The sequence below is a fragment of the Pleurodeles waltl genome, chromosome 9 (assembly GCF_031143425.1).
Source record: "Pleurodeles waltl isolate 20211129_DDA chromosome 9, aPleWal1.hap1.20221129, whole genome shotgun sequence".
NCBI lineage: Eukaryota > Metazoa > Chordata > Amphibia > Caudata > Salamandridae > Pleurodeles > Pleurodeles waltl.
In genome coordinates, this window is record NC_090448.1 from 740,556,413 (window position 1) to 740,577,568 (window position 21,156).

The following is a 21,156-nucleotide window of genomic DNA, read 5'->3' on the forward strand; positions in this document are numbered from 1 at the left end:
CCCCTTGCCAGAGCCGAAGTAGCAGACTTAACCCTGGTGGAGTGGGCTCTGATACCTTCAGGGGGAACCTTTTCGCCAATGAGTAGCAGATCTTGATACAAAGGATAACCCATCTGGAGATAGTTCTTTTATGGACTGATCTGCCCTTCCTCTGTCCAATGTACCCCACGAACAGCTGATCTTCCAGGCGAAAGTCCTTCGTCCCTTCAATATAAAAACTAAGCGCCCTTTTAGGGTACAACGGGTGAAGCCTTTCTTCCTCCTCCGAGGGGTGAGGAGGAGGGTAGAAAGATGGAAGGGTAACTGTAAGGAAATGCCTCCTTGGCATGGTTACCCCCTGACTTTTTGCCTTTGCTGATGCTATGTTTTGAATTGAAAGTGTGCTGAGGCCTGCTAACCAGGCCCCAGCACCAGTGTTCTTTCCCTAACCTGTACTTTTGATTCCACAATTGGCACACCCTGGCACCCAGATAAGTCCCTTGTAACTGGTACCTCTGGTACCAAGGGCCCTGATGCCAGGGAAGGTCTCTAAGGGCTGCAGCATGTATTATGCCACCCTAGAGACCCCTCACTCAGCACAGACACACTGCTTACCAGCTTGTGTGTGCTAGTGAGAACAAAATGAGTAAGTCGACATGGCACTCCCCTCAGGGTGCCATGCCAGCCTCTCACTGCCTATGCAGTATAGGTAAGACACCCCTCTAGCAGGCCTTACAGCCCTAAGGCAAGGTGCACTATACCATAGGTGAGGGTACCAGTGCATGAGCACTGTGCCCCTACAGTGTCTAAGCCAAACCTTAGACATTGTAAGTGCAGGGTAGCCATAAGAGTATATGGTCTGGGAGTCTGTTTTACACGAACTCCACAGCACCATAATGGCTACACTGAAAACTGGGAAGTTTGGTATCAAACTTCTCAGCACAATAAATGCACACTGATGCCAGTGTACATTTTATTGTAAAATACACCACAGAGGGCACCTTAGAGGTGCCCCCTGAAACTTAACCGACTATCTGTGTAGGCTGACTGGTTCCAGCAGCCTGCCACACTAGAGACATGTTGCTGGCCCCATGGGGAGAGTGCCTTTGTCACTCTGAGGCCAGTAACAAAGCCTGCACTGGGTGGGGATGCTAACACCTCCCCCAGACAGGAGCTGTAACACCTGGCGGTGAGCCTCAAAGGCTCACCCCTTTGTCACAGCACGGCAGGACACTCCAGCTAGTGGAGTTGCCCGCCCCCTCAGGCCCCGGCCCCCACTTTTGGCGGCAAGGCTGGAGAAAATAATGAGAATAACAAGGAGGAGTCACTGGCCAGTCAGGACAGCCCCTAAGGTGTCCTGAGCTGAGGTGACTAACTTTTAGAAATCCTCCATCTTGCAGATGGAGGATTCCCCCAATAGGATTAGGGATGTGACCCCCTCCCCTTGGGAGGAGGCACAAAGAGGGTGTACTCACCCTCAGGGCTAGTAGCCATTGGCTACTAACCCCCCAGACCTAAACACGCCCTTAAATTTAGTATTTAAGGGCTCTCCCTGAACCTAGAAATTAGATTCCTGCAACTACAAGAAGAAGGACTGCCTAGCTGAAAACCCCTGCAGAGGAAGACCAGAAGACAACAACTGCCTTGGCTCCAGAAACTCACCGGCCTGTCTCCTGCCTTCCAAAGAACTCTGCTCCAGCGACGCCTTCCAAAGGGACCAGCGACCTCTGAATCCTCTGAGGACTGCCCTGCTTCGACGACGACAAGAAACTCCCGAGGACAGCGGACCTGCTCCAAAAAGACTGCAACTTTATCCAAAGGAGCAGCTTTAAAGAACCCTGCAATCTCCCCGCAAGAAGTGTGAGACTTGCAACACTGCACCCGGCGACCCCGACTCGGCTGGTGGAGAACCAACACCTCAGGGAGGACCCCGGACTACTCTACGACTGTGAGTACCAAAACCTGTCCCCCCTGAGCCCCCACAGCGCCGCCTGCAGAGGGAATCCCGAGGCTTCCCCTGACCGCGACTCTCTGAAACCTAAGTCCCGACACCTGGAAAGGACCCTGCACCCGCAGCCCCCAGGACCTGAAGGACCGGACTTTCACTGCAGAAGTGACCCCCAGGAGTCCCTCTCCCTTGCCCAAGTGGAGGTTTCCCCGAGGAAGCCCCCCCTTGCCTGCCTGCCGCGCTGAAGAGATCCCTTGATCTCTCATTGACTTCCATTGCGAACCCGACGCTTGTTCTAACACTGCACCCGGCCGCCCCGCGCCGCTGAGGGTGAAATTTCTGTGTGGGCTTGTGTCCCCCCCGGTGCCCTACAAAACCCCCCCTGGTCTGCCCTCCGAAGACGCGGGTACTTACCTGCTGGCAGACTGGAACCGGGGCACCCCCTTCTCTCCATTGAAGCCTATGCGTTTTGGGCACCACTTTGAACTCTGCACCTGACCGGCCCTGAGCTGCTGGTGTGGTAACTTTGGGGTTGCTCTGAACCCCCAACGGTGGGCTACCTTGGACCAAGAACTGAACCCTGTAAGTGTCGTACTTACCTGGTAAAACTAACAAAAACTTACCTCCCCCAGGAACTGTGAAAATTGCACTAAGTGTCCACTTTTTAAATAGCTATTTGTGAATAACTTGAAAAGTATACATGCAATTGAAATGATTCAAAGTTCCTAATGTACTTACCTGCAATACCTTTCAAACAAGATATTACATGTTAAATTTGAACCTGTGGTTCTTAAAATAAACTAAGAAAAGATATTTTTCTATACAAAACCTATTGGCTGGATTTGTCTCCGAGTGTGTGTACCTCATTTATTGTCTATGTGTATGTACAACAAATGCTTAACACTACTCCTTGGATAAGCCTACTGCTCGACCACACTACCACAAAATAGAGCATTAGTATTATCCATTTTTACCACTATTTTACCTCTAAGGGGAACCCTTGGACTCTGTGCATGCTATTCCTTACTTTGAAATAGCACATACAGAGCCAACTTCCTACAGTAACAGTCTGCCCTATATGAAAAGGAGTGACAACTTTTGGCAGGAAAGCCGCCCTGGTTTTCAACACCACTTTATCTATGAAAAACAAAGTAAAAGGGGGGGGTTTACAGAAAGTGCTTGGAGCTCATTAACCCGCCTAGTCGAGGCTATGGCAATAAGAAAAACTGTCTTAAGCACTAAAAACCTTAACGGGCAAAAGTGCAAGGGCTCAAAAGGTGACCCCATTAAAAAGGTCAAAACAAGATTTAGGTCCCACTGAGGCACATGAAAAGGAGTGGGAGGAAACTTATTAAGTAAACCTTTAAGAAACCTAACTACACTAGGTGATTTAAACAATGAGGGCTGATCCGGAAGGCAAAGAAAGGCTGACAGAGCAGCTAAATAACACTTAACCGTAGCCACTGTACAACCCTTCTTTGCTAAGTCCAAAGCAAATAATAACATATCAGAAAGGTTGGCCTTGAAAGGGTCAACTTGCTTTTCTCCACACCCAGCCACAAATTTTGCCCACCTACCGGCATATATGGTCTTAGTGGAGTGTCGCCTGGCCGATAAAATAACATCCACTACATCTGGTGGGAGAGAAAAGAAACTCAGGTTGCCCCGTTCAATCTCCAGGCATGAAGGTGCAGGCTCTGGAGGTGGGGGTGTAGAATCTGCCCCTGCAGAGTGAGACGGAGCGGAGAGCACAGCAAGAGTTGGAGAAGGTCCGTGTACCACACCCTTCTTGGCCAATCCTGGGCTATTAAAATGACCTGAGCCCGATCTTGGCGAATCTTCCTCAGAACCCGGGGACTCAAGTATATTGGGGGGGGGGGGGTGGGGGGGGGGGGGAACGTGTAAAGCAACTGGTTGCACCAAGAGATCTGTAACGCATCCCCCAAAGTTCCTTGCACCGAATAGTGGAGGCTGCAGAATGACTGGCAGTGTGCGTTCTCCCGAGTGGCAAACAGATCTATCCTTGGAAAACCCCGATCTGGATGGAGACGCCACTCGTGATCGACCGAAAGGAGCCAAAAGAGTCCGTACGCACATTGAGCACCCCGGCCAGATGATTTGCTATCAAGCAAATCCAATGATCCTGAAGCCAGGACCAGAGACGCAGAGCTTCTCTGCAGAGAAGATACGACCCTACTCCTCCCTGCTTGTTTATATACCACATCGCAGTAGTGTTGTCCGTCAGGACCTGAACTGAGTGACCGCAAAGGGACAGGAGAAAGGCCTTGAGAGCCAAGCGCTTCGCCCGCAATTCCAACAGATTGATATGAAATGTCTGTTCCACTGGAGACCAACGACCTTTGATCTCCAGGTACCCCAGATGAGCTCCCCACCCTAGAGTAGAAGCATCCGTCATGACCATGGCCACCGGCGGCAGCAGTGAAAACAGCCTTCCTTGCGAAAGGTTGCCGTCCACCATCGCAAATACGCTGCTGCGTCTCTGGAGATCGTTATCGACTCTGAGATTCCCTTTGTGTTGAAACCGCTGCCTGCGGAGGCACCATTGGAGAGCCCTCATGTGCCAACGTGCATGAGTGACTAACAGAATGTAAGAAGCGAACAGACAGAGCAGGAGTAAGACCTTGAGGACTGGAACAACCGCTCCATTTTGAAAGATTGGAATCAACGCCTGAATATCCTGGAGCCACTGAGGCGGAGGATAGGCCCGATTCAATGTTGTGCCCAGCACTGCCCCTATGAACAGGAGGCATTTAGAGGGCTTCAGGTGAGATTTGGGTACATAGATCGAAAATTCCAGTCTAAACAACTGAGTTGTCATCCGCAAGTGATGCAACACAAGCTCTGGACACTTGCCTTTGATCCCTTTCCTTCTGAGACTTGCTGCCACCACTGCCATCACCTTTGTGAAGACTCAAGGTGCTGAAGTAAGACCAAACGAGAGGACCGCAAACTGGTAGTGTTGCGACCCCACCATAAACCAGAGATACTTCCTGTGGAGTATAGGGATATGAAGGTGCGCATCCTGCAAGTCGACAGACACCATCCAATCCTCTTTGTTCAACGCCAGAAGTACCTGCGCTAGAGTCAGCATCTTGAATTTCTCCTGTTTGAGGAACCAATTCAAAATCCTCAGGTCTAGGATTGGTCTCAAATGACCGTCCTTCTTGGGGATCAGGAAGTATCTTTAATAACAACCCTGACCCCTTTCCTGCTCTGGAACCAACTCCACTGCACAGTTTGACAATAGGGTCTGAACTTCCTGTTGCAACAACAGGAGATGGTCTTCTGAACAAAACAAGGGACAGGGAGGGATGGGAGGAGGAAACTCCTGAAAAGGGAGAGCATATCCTTTTCTCACAACGTTTAGCACCCAGGAGTCTGATGTAACTAACTCCCACTTGTTGACAAAAAGACGTAATCTTCCCCCTACAGGAGAAGTATGGTCGACAAAGGGGAGAAAACTAGGGCGGCTTCCCTTGCTGTTGTCCTCCAGAGGAAGAGGATGACGTAGGGTACTGCTGGGTGGCCCTCTTGTTCTAACCCTCTCCCACCCTCTAAAGGACCGATATGGGAGGCTGGTAGGCTGCTGGACTGGGGACTGGGTCTCCCTCGATAAACTGCCCCACATCCAAACCCCCTGAACCTACGAAAGGACCTAAAAGGGGTAACAGAGGAGGTTTGCAATCCTAAAGACTTCGCCGTGGCCCGGCTGTCTTTAAAGCGCTCTAGGGCAGAATCTGCTTTATCTCCAAACAGTTTTTCCCCATCAAATGGCAAATCCAACAAGGTGGTCTGTACATTCGATAAAACCCAGAGGACCTTAACCAAGCGTGCCTCCTGGTAGCAATAGATGTACCCATTGCCCTGGCCACCGAGTCAATAGAGTCCAGGACAGACTGAATTATTTGCTTTGCCGCGGCCTGCGCATCAGACAGGAGTTCCCCAAATGGCCTCTGTATATCTTGCGGCAGATCAGGAACCATGGCTTTCACAGATTCCTTGAGGGCGTCAACGTACCTACCCAGCACACAGGTAGCGTTTGCAGCCTTGAGAGACATGCTGCAAGAATTAGTCTTCTTGGCGGATTGCTCCATCAGCTTGGATTCCCAGTCAGATGGAATCACAGGAATAGAGCCAGACGCAGACCTTGTAGAGCAAGAGGCCTGGACCACCAAACTCTCTAAGGTAGGATATCGCGGACAAAAACCCCGGATCACCAGGCGCCACTCTATATCTTCTTGCCACAGCTCTATTCACCGCAGCCAACGAAACCGGCTTCCTCCAAGGTTCTAAAATGGTTTCAATAAGAGCCTCATTGAAAGGAAGCAAAGGGTCCGCAGAAGCCGAAGAAGGATGCAGCACTTTCGTTAATATGTTCATTTTAACTTCCGCAGCAGGCAATGGAAGTTTTAAAAAGTCCGCTGCCTTCCTTATTACCGTGTGAAACGAAGCTGCCTCCTCCGTAAATTCCCCCGGTGAAGACATGTCCCAATGTGGGGAAGTATCCAGCCCACTGGCCGACTCCAAGCCCTGATACTCTCCCAAGGGCTCAACAATCTCTCCTTCCTCCAACTGCCTTTGATATTCTTCCTCTTCCAAGAGACGCAAGGCCTTCATGCGTGACCTCAATCGAGCCTCCAACCTCGGTGTCGACATGGAATTGCTGACGTCGAAGACACCGGCTTCAACACCTGACAAGGCACCGGAGAGGAAGGTTGACTCCGGTGGAATTCATCACCCGGGTCCGTTGCCGGCACGGATCCTAATGGCACCAGAGAAGCATGTGACTCCACCATCGGCACCGACTGACGGGGTGACGATATCGGCGCCATAGATCCAGAGGGCGACGTCATGGGATTCACACGACCTCAAGGCGATGTCATTGGCGCCGGTACCCTCAGCTGGATAGAATGGCAGGAGCCGGGGAGCCCAATGAAAATGCCAATGGACCCGTGGGACCAGCCGATGCACCAGCAGGGGCCATGGCGTTGAACATAGTAAACATGGCATTCAAAATGCCGCTGGATCCACTCCCAGAGCAGGGAGGGCAGGATACCCCTGGTCTCCCTGTTGCTCCTGTGCTTGCTAACCATCTGACTCCAGAACAGCAGGCGAAAATTGAGTACTGTCCTGAGGTGCCACAACCTCAAAGATGGACGGCGCCGGAGAAGCCTCAGGACTCTGGGGTTGCCTAGTCACCGTCGGACTCACCTCCCCCGTCGCAATGGAGACCTTGATCTTGACCTGCTCAGAGACAAATGACGCCGAGAGCCATGATGGCGCCATTTCTTGTGCTTCTTCAAAGAAGTGTGGGAAGAGGATCTTCTATGGCTTCTATGACCCTTCTTCGCCTTGGCCAAAAAGAGTTTGGCCTCCCTTTCCTTTAAAGTTTTAGGATTCATGCTCTGGCAAGACGCACACTCCTCCACATTATGCTCAAAGCTAAGGCACCAAAGACAATCGTCATGAGGGTCAGTGACCGAAATGTGACCGCCACACTCTCTGCAAGGCTTGAAAGCGGACTTCCTCTGGGGACACATTGTAACTACACAGAGCAACAAGATTAAACCTCCAACAGAAGTGAGAGCTAGGAGAAAACCGTTAGCGTCGAAGGCACGGAAAAAAGGGAAAAGACGTCAGCACGCCGACGAGGACCTCTCAGTGGCATGGTGACATCAGACAGTCGCGTGGGGCCGTGCAACTGTGACGTCCTCTTCGACGTGGAGAGCTGGGAAGAAGATTTTCCATCGGGTGCTGGCACAAGGGTGAATTCATAAGGTGAGGAATCCATAGGTAGTTTGTATCCATCAGAAACACAGGTCATGTTATGTGTACTACAACTGCCTGCCAGATCTTGATGTGCAAGTACATTTAACTGTGGTTTGGGTCATATAATTATACGCATATGAAAGGCCTCCTTTTGTTGAAAGCTTTGTCAATGAAACCCAATAAAATAGATTTTCTCAAAGAAAAATGCTGATCCAACTACAACAATGAAATCATTAACATTTAAACTAAAATAATTTGAAAATGTCTCTCACACTATTCTAGTGGCATACGGTTTTAAGTGTCAAAATAAACAATTACAAACTAAGAAATCAATGCCCATCACGAAAAAAGTCTACGAAAGAAACAGATTTTTCCTTTCTCAAATAAAAATCGAGGTGGAAAATTCCACTACAGTATTACTTATCACTTTTAAATAAATTGCCAATGGCCCCCCAAAAAAAATAATAATAATCAAGGATTCTATTGAATGGTGCGCGAGAGACAGATTAAGAAAACTGACCTATCTCAACAAATTAGCTAAGTTTTACACAAGAGATACTGACAAACTAAAAAAAAAATTATATGACAACTCCTAATACACAGGGAAAACACAATGACTTCACTTTTAGGGACATTATATCTAATATTACTGATAATGTAAATCACACCACACGTGAAGGCGCTCCCGTCCTGTCAAAGATCATAACCAATGATATGGCTTATGCCCCTTTCATAGTTGATTTTTGTAAATTGATTGTCAGGTCAGAGGCCTGACAATCTGGAAGAAGCATGGGTGATGCCATGCTTAGGAAGCCCACATACTAAATCCTAAAATGTTTAGGCCAATTTCTAAATCCTTATTTAAGGAACAAAGTGGCAACATGACAACTGTGCTTTCTCAAACGACTGGGAGTGTGTCCACCATGGCAAACAGGATCCCTGCTATATAGGGGCGAGGAAGTCAAGTTGCATAGTTACTCGAAGGGGGAACTCAGCATGGTGCTGCAGGATCTGTCAGCTGCCTTTTCCCACACTGTTATGGTGGCTACAGTCAAAAGTGGAATGGGGGTGGTGGAGGCTGCAGAAAGATTATCTAGTTGCAAATAGCAACATGTCAAGTTCGCTTTTGAGACTTGTAGGATCCTTTTTCTCAGCCTCTACACAAGCTACTGTGAGGAATGGAGCCCATATTCCATAATATGTAAAAAAAAAAAAAATTATTTGCTTCCATCTTGGACATCTCCAGAAACTGGCAGAGAACAGCTTCAGAAAATGTAAAACAATGGATGGACAAAAGTTGTTAAAAATACAAAAATGATATTCCTAAAAATCAGATTTTACACTTACGGTTAACAGTAATGAGCCCCTTGTTTCACAGGGATCTGACTCAATTAAACAAAACAAAGTTAAGAAGAGTAGTGTAACTTCCTCCCAACCACACCCACATAATACAATTTTAAAGCTGCAGCGTGAACATCACAGTTTCACTTAAAATGGTTAAGGAAGCACAACCCCTATTAGATGTAAAGGACTAGGACACCATAATCCAGAGCACCTGATTGCTTTTTACTACCCTACAGTACCTCTCTCATGAAAAGGACAGCAAAAAGTAATATTAAAACATTGCCGGTGGACCAGAACTCTGCTGCACCTTTGGTAGCAAGCACACGTTTAGAAGATAACCCTGGCTTCTAAAGACAGATTAAAATTTAAAGCATCAACCATTACCCAATAAATTATATGCAGCTACTCAATGGACTATTTGACACTTTAAAAAAAGACAGTGTATTCTGACCAGCATGGTAAATCTGCAATGCAGCACTACTACACATTGTCAGCAGAGTCATATGTCAGTATCTGAATTCTCAAATGCGGCCTGTTCCGTTACTGTTCTGAGCGCACTGTATAAGCAAGAAAAACTTGCGCTGATGTAGCCCAAGCTTCGCCAACGAGTAACTCACAAGGTACTGGTAGCTCTCCAGCTACCTTTAAGTAGCTCTCTTGTGTCTAGTCAGCCTACTAAATTAGAAGCATACTTTGCTGATGTATGTATACTAATAATGGAAATGGTCCATTCAAGATGAAAAATGTGTTTATTTTCTAACTCATAAACTGATGTTTGGAGAAAGATTGTGGAATTCCCTAAATATATTTCAAGCTTAGTAATAGTATTAGGTTGCTGCCAGGATTATTCAAGCTACAGCTATTATGTATTACCTATGTAAAGGCATTCCAAATTGACAAAGCCTTTCTTACATTACTCCTGGCCACCCTACCTGATGCACCGAGGTGATCATGGCTAATAATATTGAGTAGTGTATTATTTGTAGCTCTGGATGATTTTCAATGATCATAAATAGCTCTTATTACGAAAAAGGTTGGAGACCCCTGAAGTAGCCTATACTGTATCTGTTTTCAGTAACGCAGTATGCATTGGTCTCTAATGTGTCTTTTTCTAAGTCAAAGTGAATACTTAAGTTATAAGTTGTTGCAATAATGACATAATTACAATTAAAGACCTACTTCCAACTAAAACACAAATAATCTGAGACATGCATGAGGTTTCACTCCTGAGTGAAAACAGTTCTTTGCCGTTAGCCCATACAGTTGTGCTGGTTTTTCTATACTCAAAGTTAACTGACTTTCTCTCTTGCTTTTCTCAAACAGCTCAGAAAGAGTTGCCACATCATTTTGCACAAAAACCCTAACTCAATAGACGTTCCCCATACATCAGAGATTTTCAGGTGGCCTGTGAAATAGCATGCTATATATTCTGAAATGCTTAAGGATACAGATGATCACAGGAACTGCTGCTGCCACCTTTCCGATCTCTTCATCAGTCTGCATTATCTTCTTGATTCTTGCCTGAAGGAAAATCAGGAATATACATTAGATTTTTAAACTGTTGAAGTTTAAAATGCAAAAGACAAGTTGTGAGAGGGGAACTGCCATTTATGTACTTAGGACTAACAGGATAAGGAACTCTAACCACCTCTGTAACATGGACCTGGAAGTCCAAACCTTAATGCTGGAAACAAGTAATGAAAGATTCAATGGTTTTAGCTTTCATCGAGTGACAAGTCTTTGGGAGCATCATTAAAATACACGAACGAAACAAGCAACATTTAGGAGCTTCCTTCGCAAATACACTCAAAAACATACAGGGAGTGCAGAATTATTGGGCAAGTTGTATTTTTGAGGATTAATTTTATTATTGAACAACAACCATGTTCTCAATGAACCCAAAAAACTCATTAATATCAAAGCTGAAAATTTTTGGAAGTAGTTTTTAGTTTGTTTTTAGTTTTAGCTATGTTAGGGGGATATCTGTGTGTGCAGGTGACTATTACTGTGCATAATTATTAGGCAACTTAACAAAAAAAAAATATATACCCATTTCAATTATTTATTATTACCAGTGAAACCAATATAACATCTCAACATTCACAAATATACATTTCTGACATTCAAAAACAAAACAAAAACAAATCAGTGACCAATATAGCCACCTTTCTTTGCAAGGACACTCAAAAGCCTGCCATCCATGGATTCTGTCAGTGTTTTGATCTGTTCACCATCAACATTGCGTGCAGCAGCAACCACAGCCTCCCAGACACTGTTCAGAGAGGTGTACTGTTTTCCCTCCTTGTAAATCTCACATTTGATGATGGACCACAGGTTCTCAATGGGGTTCAGATCAGGTGAACAAGGAGGCCATGTCATTAGATTTCCTTCTTTTATACCCTTTCTTGCCAGCCACGCTGTGGAGTACTTGGACGCGTGTGATGGAGCATTGTCCTGCATGAAAATCATGTTTTTCTTGAAGGATGCAGACTTCTTCCTGTACCACTGCTTGAAGAAGGTGTCTTCCAGGAACTGGCAGTAGGACTGGGAGTTGAGCTTGACTCCATCCTCAACCCGAAAAGGCCCCACAAGCTCATCTTTAATGATACCAGCCCAAACCAGTACTCCACCTCCACCTTGCTGGCGTCTGAGTCGGACTGGAGCGCTCTGCCCTTTACCAATCCAGCCACGGGCCCATCCATCTGGCCCATCAAGACTCACTCTCATTTCATCAGTCCATAAAACCTTAGAAAAATCAGTCTTGAGATATTTATTGGCCCAGTCTTGACGTTTCAGCTTGTGTGTCTTGTTCAGTGGTGGTCGTCTTTCAGCCTTTCTTACCTTGGCCATGTCTCTGAGTATTGCACACCTTGTGCTTTTGGGCACTCCAGTGATGTTGCAGCTCTGAAATATGGCCAAACTGGTGGCAAGTGGCATCGTGGCAGCTGCACGCTTGACTTTTCTCAGTTCATGGGCAGTTATTTTGTGCCTTGGTTTTTCCACACGCTTCTTGCGACCCTGTTGACTATTTTGAATGAAACGCTTGATTGTTCGATGATCACGCTTCAGAAGCTTTGCAATTTTAAGAGTGCTGCATCCCTCTGCAAGATATCTCACTATTTTTTACTTTTCTGAGCCTGTCAAGTCCTTCTTTTGACCCATTTTGCCAAAGGAAAGGAAGTTGCCTAATAATTATGCACACCTGATATAGGGTGTTGATGTCATTAGACCACACCCCTTCTCATTACAGAGATGCACATCACCTAATATGCTTAATTGGTAGTAGGCTTTCGAGCCTATACAGCTTGGAGTAAGACAACATGCATAAAGAGGATGATGTGGTCAAAATACTCATTTGCCTAATAATTCTGCACTCCCTGTACTCAGCAGCAGTTCACATTACGTGTACACACAAAGGACAGTCATAACACAAGCAATAGCAGTGCAATGCCGTGAGCATCCCAGATTCTCCTTTTAGATGACTTAAGCGATAACAATACAAAAAGTGAGCAGGGAATGTTAGAAAATTGTAGGCACACACAATGAGTGAGGACACTGCTACTCCCTTTGTCCCATAGCACAATAACCGCAACTCGGTGGTAATCCCGCAAAATATGGGAACCCTTACCATATAGGATCAAAACAAACACAACAGCCTTAACAGTGTTTCATGCTTCTCACGTAAGCAAGCACTTCAGCACCCCACACAGGTGTAGTGAGAGCTCTGTGAATGCTACAATACAATACACTACAAATCTAAACATCTGAAAGGCCTCTTTGGAAACAAATTGTGCAGTTCTAGAGGCCTCTGTGGTGTACCATTTCTAGTTCTGGAGGCTTCATCTAGAATAATCTGTGCAGTTATCAAGACCTCAGCTAGATTACTGAAATGTCTTCTAGAGGATACATCAGGTATGTTTTGACAGTTCTGGAGGTGTCATCTATTATGTATGCTGTCCAGTTCCGGAAGGCACTTCTTGGGGTTCTGTCCAGTTCAGTACCAAATAGGGTATTGTGATCTGTTAACTTCAGAGGTATTCTGTCCACTTCTAAAGGTCATCCATGCTAAATTGTGCTTAATTTTGGAAAGATGTACCTGCACGTTGCCTCTACTTTTGTGGGTCACTTTAGGCACACTATGTCCGACTCTAAGAAGGATGGGTGGAATATCTCTTCTAGGACCTGACACCATGGTGTATTATGCAAAGTTCTGGGGGTCTGATTTGGGAAGCATTATGTCCATTTCAGGAATAACGTCTCAGTTAGAAGTGGCTGCTTCTGCAGAGCAGTATCCAGCTTGGAAGCTAACACTATGGCTTATTACGTTTAGTTCTGAAAGCAATCCCTGGCATTGTGCAGTTATGGAGGCCACCTATGGTATACTGCATCCAGATACGGAGGCCACCTCTGACTCACTGTGCTGAGACAGACCCCTTAAGTGAGCTTACAGCAGTAGCCCTCACAAGCAATATTTTCCCCTACAAACGTATCCCCTTGCTGGGAATTTGCAGTCTAGTAATCATTCTGCAAGATATCAGAACCCTGAAGTTAGGCTTCAAGCTGCAGAAAAGGGATATTACGGACCACAGCTTATGTAAGGGGCCATGCTGTTCGAATAGTTTAGTAGGATGGAGGCTGGAACATGGTTAAATTAGTTACATGAAACGTGATGACTAAGAGCCTCAGAGGCATCACTTGGATAATAGGGAGGGCTTAGGAGTTAATGGAAGTAGTGTTCTCTCTGGGCTACAGTGGAACACTTGTGGTTTTATAGCAATGCCTATAAGGCATCAACCTTTTCCAGTCAAAGGAGAACATCCAGTAAAACCCATACTTTATTGAATTGGGCTGTGGTGAGCAGCTGCCACAGGCAGACGGAATGTGCAGAGCAAATGCGTGAAGCAAGCAGGCCTCAGGGACCTCAGCAGGAAATAGAAAGTCCCATACCTTGCCAAGCTTACAGTCGTACAGGTTCAATGGCTGAAAAGGAGCCCCAAACACCTGAGCACATCGTAATGACAAGGAGGAGAAAGGGAGACATCTACCATGCAGACCTAACAGTGACAAGTCGTACAGGTGAATCTGAGACAAAGAAAGCACCTTGCTCTACAGAGCACACAGTAAAATGTCATAGGTATAGAGGGCGAGAAGGCACGCACAGCCTGACAGAAACTACAGTAACAAGACAGACTGTAAAAAACACACAATCACAGAGGAGAGTGGGAGCAGGAAATGTGAAAGTCTGAATACTGAAGTGGCTGTTTACCACAGTGACAAATTAATAACTCCTCGAACACCAAGTAGAGGCTCACTAAACTTGCCAAGATAACTTGAGGCACTACACAGACTTAGTGGAGGATATGGTACAGATGCTCTTTTGAAGAGTTCACACAGAACAAAGTCACAGACCAAAACCATTGCTGGTTCCAGCAGGCTGCATAACACTCACTCCTACCAAAACATGAAAAAACGATGAAGTTACTTTTTTTCCGACCACCTCAGTTAAACACACTTTGAGGCCGATTATAGTTTAAAAAAATCATGAAAAATATTTTGCTGTAATTTACCTACGTGATTGCCATCTATTTTTAATCACTGCAAATCTGTAAGCGAGTTTAAAGGAACAAGGAGACCAAGTGGAAGATGTGTGTGGTGGTATTAAAAGCAATTTCCCTGTGTGTGTTTGATGAACATCTTTCTGTTCATACATTAATTTTGGCATAGGGACAATCCTGAACTCTATGTGCCACAGACTGAGTCCTAGCACAAGTTAAACTGACAATCGGCTGTTAGGTAAGAACAGTGCTGGGACTTAAAATGGTAGATTAGAACAGAGGATGGGCTTGAAGTAGTGGCACGGGTGGAAAGTGGAATGACGCCTGCTCTTTGGAAGTGGACAGTCCTGAACACTTCTTTGGGAAGAAGTGGGCATTCAATGATGATGCATCAGCTTAACTGGGCCTACACCAATTCTGGAACATGAGCAACCTCTGTGCTGGAATAAAGGAAGGAAAGGATGGTAGGCTTAGACAGAGAGGGGGCCTAGAGGGAGCAGCGTTTTGCTGTTCTGAAACGAGTTGGTGCGCAGGCGTCAAAAAACAACATAGGAATACTTTTGCCAAATACTCATAGTGAGGAGATCAACGAGAACAAAAAGAGAGGAAAACCTGACCGTGACATGGTAAGAGATATTAAAGCAGGTATCATTTGAGGCACTCATTAACAATTTGGACAAAATGAGAAATTTCAGCCACTGTGGGGTCCTGAATGAAGAAGATGGAAAGTAAACTGTTGGGCTGCGAAAGTGAAGGAATCATAGACGCCCATCTGGAGAATAAGACAAGGGGGCTAGACCCTAAACAGGTAGAGTTAAAGAGCAACGTACAGCATGTGAGTGGAGATACACTGGCTCGCTTGTATAATGTTTTGCTTCAATGCGCTAAACCAGATCCTAGCACAGATATCCCCAGTGCTTGTTATGCACGTGTGGCCTTTGTAGTACATGCATTGTGTGTTTGAAATAACTAGAACAATGAAAACCTGCAGATTCCATTTATATGCCCCTTGCGAGTTTGTGCAAAGTGAGGTTGCATTACCAGATAGCAGAAGCGTATTACTGACTTTCTGGAAGGAGACCTAAAAACTAAAGTGGAGAAAAAGACAAGACAATACTCCTTTTGAAATATGGTTAGGTCCTTTTGCTGAGACGGGCCGCTGATTAGTCATATGACCCACTGCCATTTTATAGATTGAGCAAGGCTGAAGAAACTTTTAATGGTGTGAAGGTCCTTTAGTCAAGGCCAGGTTTGGAGGTGAAAGAGCAGAGTGGGACCACAGTCACTGTTAGAATGAGCTTTTAGTTGAGGCCACCTCTTTGTATCTTTCTCTCATCACTTTCAGTATGGCTAATGATTCACAATCAGTCACAGAGGCAGCACAGAAAACCTCACTCATTGCTATCCCCTTTTGTCACAGGAAAAAAAAAAGTAATCACACAAAATGAAAAAGTGCACGAATATGGCAGACTAGTCACGATATAGTCAGACAGGAAATACATTTCTGATTCCAAGATTCTATATAATATTACTAAGCACTCAAATCAATCAGGAGTTTCCCAAAAACTGAGAAATAATCTGAATCAAATATAAATCACGAGTAGTGTCCAACATTTATCCTTATATAGAAAAGAACCAAAGTAGTTCAAAATGTGAATCATAATCCATTCTTTATCTTCCAATCTTCTTTTTAAAGTTTCAAATTCAATTGTAATTAAAGCCAACACATTTTGTCCACTATGGACTGCTTCACAGCTACAAAAAATATATATATGTTAACATCTCTTATATTTATACAATTAAAAACAATATATACACATATAAAGATCAACATTACCGTAACACCAGTAATAATACTGGTTAAGGAAACAGAGCTTCATCAAGCACTACCGTTTTTCCATATCTAAATTCATAAACTGCACTGGTTATTCCCTCTACATTGACATTCTTCATTGACATTCTTTTGATATATCTCATAGTTTATGACACCATCAGAATAATCATCTGATAATATAACAATGTCAAGACCACTAAAACCCTAACCCAAAACAATCTTATTGTTGTTTCCACATTTTAATTGATGATTATACCCATACTAAACTAGTCATCACACACGGGCTGTATCCATAGAAAATACATTTCAATTCAATTAGCTCACAAAATAGAAATGCAAATATAACTCACTACATATACATAGGGAACAACCCGCCAAACACATGATCCATTACTTGTCAGCAATATCATCCGTTAGCAAATTTAGAAAAATCATATACTATTACAACTAAAATAATCACAAATAAAGTGACCAAATAAGGTCTTCTTCTAATCCACATATTAGAGAAGAATAGTACCTCATATGTATGCATCATGATATGTTATGGACAGGACATCATCACGGATCCAATGTGACCAAAATTTAGAAGTCAATTTATTTTGAATCAATCATACAATATAATATAATGAGTCAGAAAGGGGGGAACCAGAAAGGGGGCAGGAAGCACACAAAAGGAATACAAGGTGTTCAGACAAGACAGCAAGTAAAAAAGGGCAAATATGAACAAGGGATTTATAAAGAAGTAGGAATAGTGAACTTTGCCATAACAAGTACGACAGATGATCAGACTGTTAAAGAAAATTTAGGGCTGGATTTAGATCATGGCAGTAATGGTCCCGTCGTCGACTTTGAGTGGAAACCTATCCTCCGCCATCACAGTCCACCTGCCATATTTAGATGTTGGCAGTCCCACAGACGAAAGCCCGCATTAGAACCATCGTCTCCGCCAACAAATACCGCCCTTGTCGACGGCGGGAGAGGGAAAAGTGGATGCCAGCAGGTACCCAGACACCATTTCCACCATGCAGATTTGGACGTGCCTTACCGCCAAGCAAAAAGTAGCGGTCAAAAACTCCATGTCCGAGTTGGCAGATTGGGAAGAAAAGAGATGAAATCTCACCTTTTTTCCACCCACATCTTCAACTGGGCAACACCTGCAGTCACCGGCCCACAGAGAAAGCACACAGGTTGCACACATACACAACTGTCATTGTGGTATCATTAGTCATTGCAAAATGAATGCTGACATAACAATGACGGTACACTCACCCTGGAAAACAGGGTCAATGTGTGCGCATTGCAAGGGGACCTGTAGTGGTAGGTTTGTGCTACCTGTTGTGTGTGGGTGTGTGTGTGTGTGTGTGTGTGTGTGTATTGGCTGGTTGAGGTGGAGGTAATCTCTGTAAGTGTGTCAGTTGCATGTGAGATTGATGCTGTTGTGTACTTCGTGTTGTTGTGTGCAACATTCAGGTGAATGTTGTGTGGTGGATGTCGTTATGCTTGAGTGTGAGTTTGTGTAGCTAAGTGTGAAGCTGTGTTGGTTGTTGTGGTTGTGTCGTGTGAGTGCAGTGTCAATGGTGTGTGAAGGTTGTGGCATGGATGTATGTCAATGTGTGCTTCCGGCATGTATGGGTTGCGTTGTGTCAGAATGGCAATGGGTTATTGTGAGAAAGTGGTGTGTTGTACAGTGTGTAGTGCGGGGCTACACATATGGCTAAGGGCCTGCGTGTGTGCCACTTACCTCTGTTCCATAGTCCCTGTCAGTGTACTAAGTCCAAGGGGTCCCACACCTGCCTATGTCCGTCAGCAGTCCATTGTCTGTCAATCCACTTGCAGAGCTGTAGCATCCAAATACAGCGGGCGGAAGACTGTCTCCTTGACGGTCTTCTCGGGTCCGCAAATGGCGCCGCTTGGTGGTCCAACCACCAAGATCTAAATCAGTGTCCAAGTGTCATCACTTTGCCCTCTAGAACTTTGTTGGATAGTAAACTGATCACTCTTGAAAAAGAATTACGTTTTTGTCCAAGACATGCCTGTAATTTTGTAGATGTACTTGTCAATTGCAATTCATAAGAAAACTTAAATTGAAGTTTTTCAGTAAAAACAAACTGACATCTGATGTTTAAAGACCAATTCCATTTTGATACTCAATTGCTGATATAAAGGATATTCAAACATTACTATCCTTGGATGAACCCACTGATGACAGTAGCATTATGCAGTTGATTCATGATTTAGGTATGCAAGAGAACACTAGCATAAACTGCGGGTTAAAGCAAAGATGAGAATTTGTGTCACCGGGCATACAGGATACCTTTATAGATTAATTTTATCAGAAGGTTACTCTGGAACTATATAACTGGAGGTTGTACCTACGAAGGGAAACAGTTTCAGCATGGTTATAACATTAGTAAGCAAGACAAATTGATTCAGGAAAATTGAAGAGTTGATAATGACACTGTTAGAGGCATACAGGGGAGGCAATATTGTTCTCCTAGACAAAAATGATTATATGAATGAGATTCAAAGAATTAGATGACATGCATGCTATGAGAAATTGAACACTAATAATAATGCCTTTAACTGAAAGAAATATAAATGCAAAACGTGCAGACTTGGGCGGGGGGCTGGAGGAGGAAGAAGAGTGGTCTATTGTCTGATCAAGGGTATACTTATCTTAAAATTTTACTGCTGTAGCTAGTCACGTATTTATGCTCTACCAAAAAGTACATTAGCCTGGGGCATTTAGACCAAGCAGATGTATTATTTCTGGAAATTTTCTCTGACCAAAAATTTAGCACATTATCCTGTGCATGTTTTTAAAAACTAGGGTCCTTAATCCCCCCTATATTATACAGGACAGTAAAGATGCACTGGGCAAACTGAATGACATTATGTTTGTAGTAATGTATGTTACCAACCTGTATAGATGTATCTAATTGTGGGAATGCCAGGACTGAGGTATTTCCTTTACAAGTGCAGTACCTGCCACAATGAACATGCATAAATGATACTTGAGATGGCCCATATCATTCTTACCAACAATGCCTTTTTACATGATGGTATATGGTACCGACAATGGGCTCCAAGTTTGTTCCATCTCATGCAAACCTTTTCAGGGTTGTTTATGAGAAGCAGCATGCCTTATTCCTTGTGATTTGGAATGGAACTATAACAGATCTACAGGCTTTTTTTTACTTTTTTAGTACCTGTCCTACTATTTCATACTTATTGATCACCTCTCAACTACTGATATTAAACAGGAAGGACAAGAAGAAGGATAGTCCGTCTTCTTTGTTTACGAGCGGAGGAGGCGGGCATAAAAACGCGGAGAGGAGAATCGCTCTCCTATTAGATGTTTTCCAACGTACTCGTGGTTTGTAATTAAGATAAGGAACAGAAGGTAAGAACTTGTATGATGGCATTAAGAGGGATAGTTAAAGGATTATATTAGGTGGCAATTAACCGTTTGAAACGTTTTAGGATACGCGTCTTCATTACTTGGGGCATTCAGATACGACTTAAGTTAAATACACACAGTGAGGTAAGCGCTATAAATGAACACTGCTTCACAAGAGTTTAAGAGGACACGCGATTTGTTAATAACAAAATAATATACATATTTTCAATATTACAGACTATATATGGCAGTATACTAAGTATACTTCAAGGATCATGATAACTTTGTTTTGTGGGATTACCAATCATAAGAAGGAACCAGTCCTTTTGTCCTCTGTTCTTCTGATACTAATTAAAATGCACATTTACTGCATGAGGGTATAACTAAGCATGGTCCATTTTTTCAATGATTCAGTTCAAAGAAGGCTATGTTAAAACATTTGGATAACAAATAATTGGGCTATGACAATATTTCAGAATCTGTTTGGAAACGAATTGTTGCATTGATGCAATGGTATTTATATGGTGTAATGCAGAGGTCTCCAAACTTTTAATGCCGCACCCCCCCTGTTGAAAAATAAATATCATTGGGCCCCACCTCAGAATTTTTCACAATTACTTTATAAAGATGGCAATGTTTAAATATATCTAGACCTATTTAAACATTGCAGGTAAGTAATGTTACCTTTTTAAAAATGCAATAACATGCTTCTGCTTAAAGCAAAGGCCTGTTATCTTTATAATGCTGCTTTTGGCCAGAGTCTGGCGCCCCCCCTGGGATCACTTGAGGCCCCCCTAGGGGGGCCCGCCCCCCAGTTTGAAGACCTCTGGTGTAATGTAAAAAGGTTATTGGATGTATACTAATAAGAATCACAGTTTTCACATTTAATTATATATTAATTGAGTCATATTGAATGGTGAGGGATTCTGGGATTTAAATACTTATTGTGTTAATTGTGTATACAATGAAATTGTTTGTTGTAGGAAGTCCTGATGAAGTCAAGGGGTATTTCCCAGACAAAACATGTGTTGACTAGGACGGGAACGTGAGCACATTTTGGATACAAGAACTTTCAAGATAAATAAAGAAGTTTATGATTGAACTCATGAAGATGGTCATAAATGTGGACTCTCAAAACAACTAATGATTATTATTGATGCTTACTCATTTGTAATGTGTGCCGCTCCTATTTGTGGCAAAGGCAGAACATGCTTCAGGCTCATGGCAAGGTGGAGTTAGTCACCATCACAAAGTTTTGACAAGGCTTAGTGTTCCACTGTGAAAGTTATTGTGCCAGAGCAGGGCA

At 44.1% G+C, this 21,156-nt stretch overlaps 1 protein-coding gene across 1 annotated transcript in view; it reads right to left on the reverse strand.

Moving 5' to 3' along the window:
- The window catches only part of DRAP1 (DR1 associated protein 1), a 97,459-nt gene that overhangs the window by 54,290 nt on the left and 22,013 nt on the right, over positions 1 to 21,156 (reverse strand). The window contains exon 2 of the mRNA XM_069207853.1: positions 10,510 to 10,582. Coding sequence (XP_069063954.1) covers positions 10,510 to 10,582 — 73 coding nt within the window. The remainder of the gene's footprint in view (positions 1 to 10,509; positions 10,583 to 21,156) is intronic.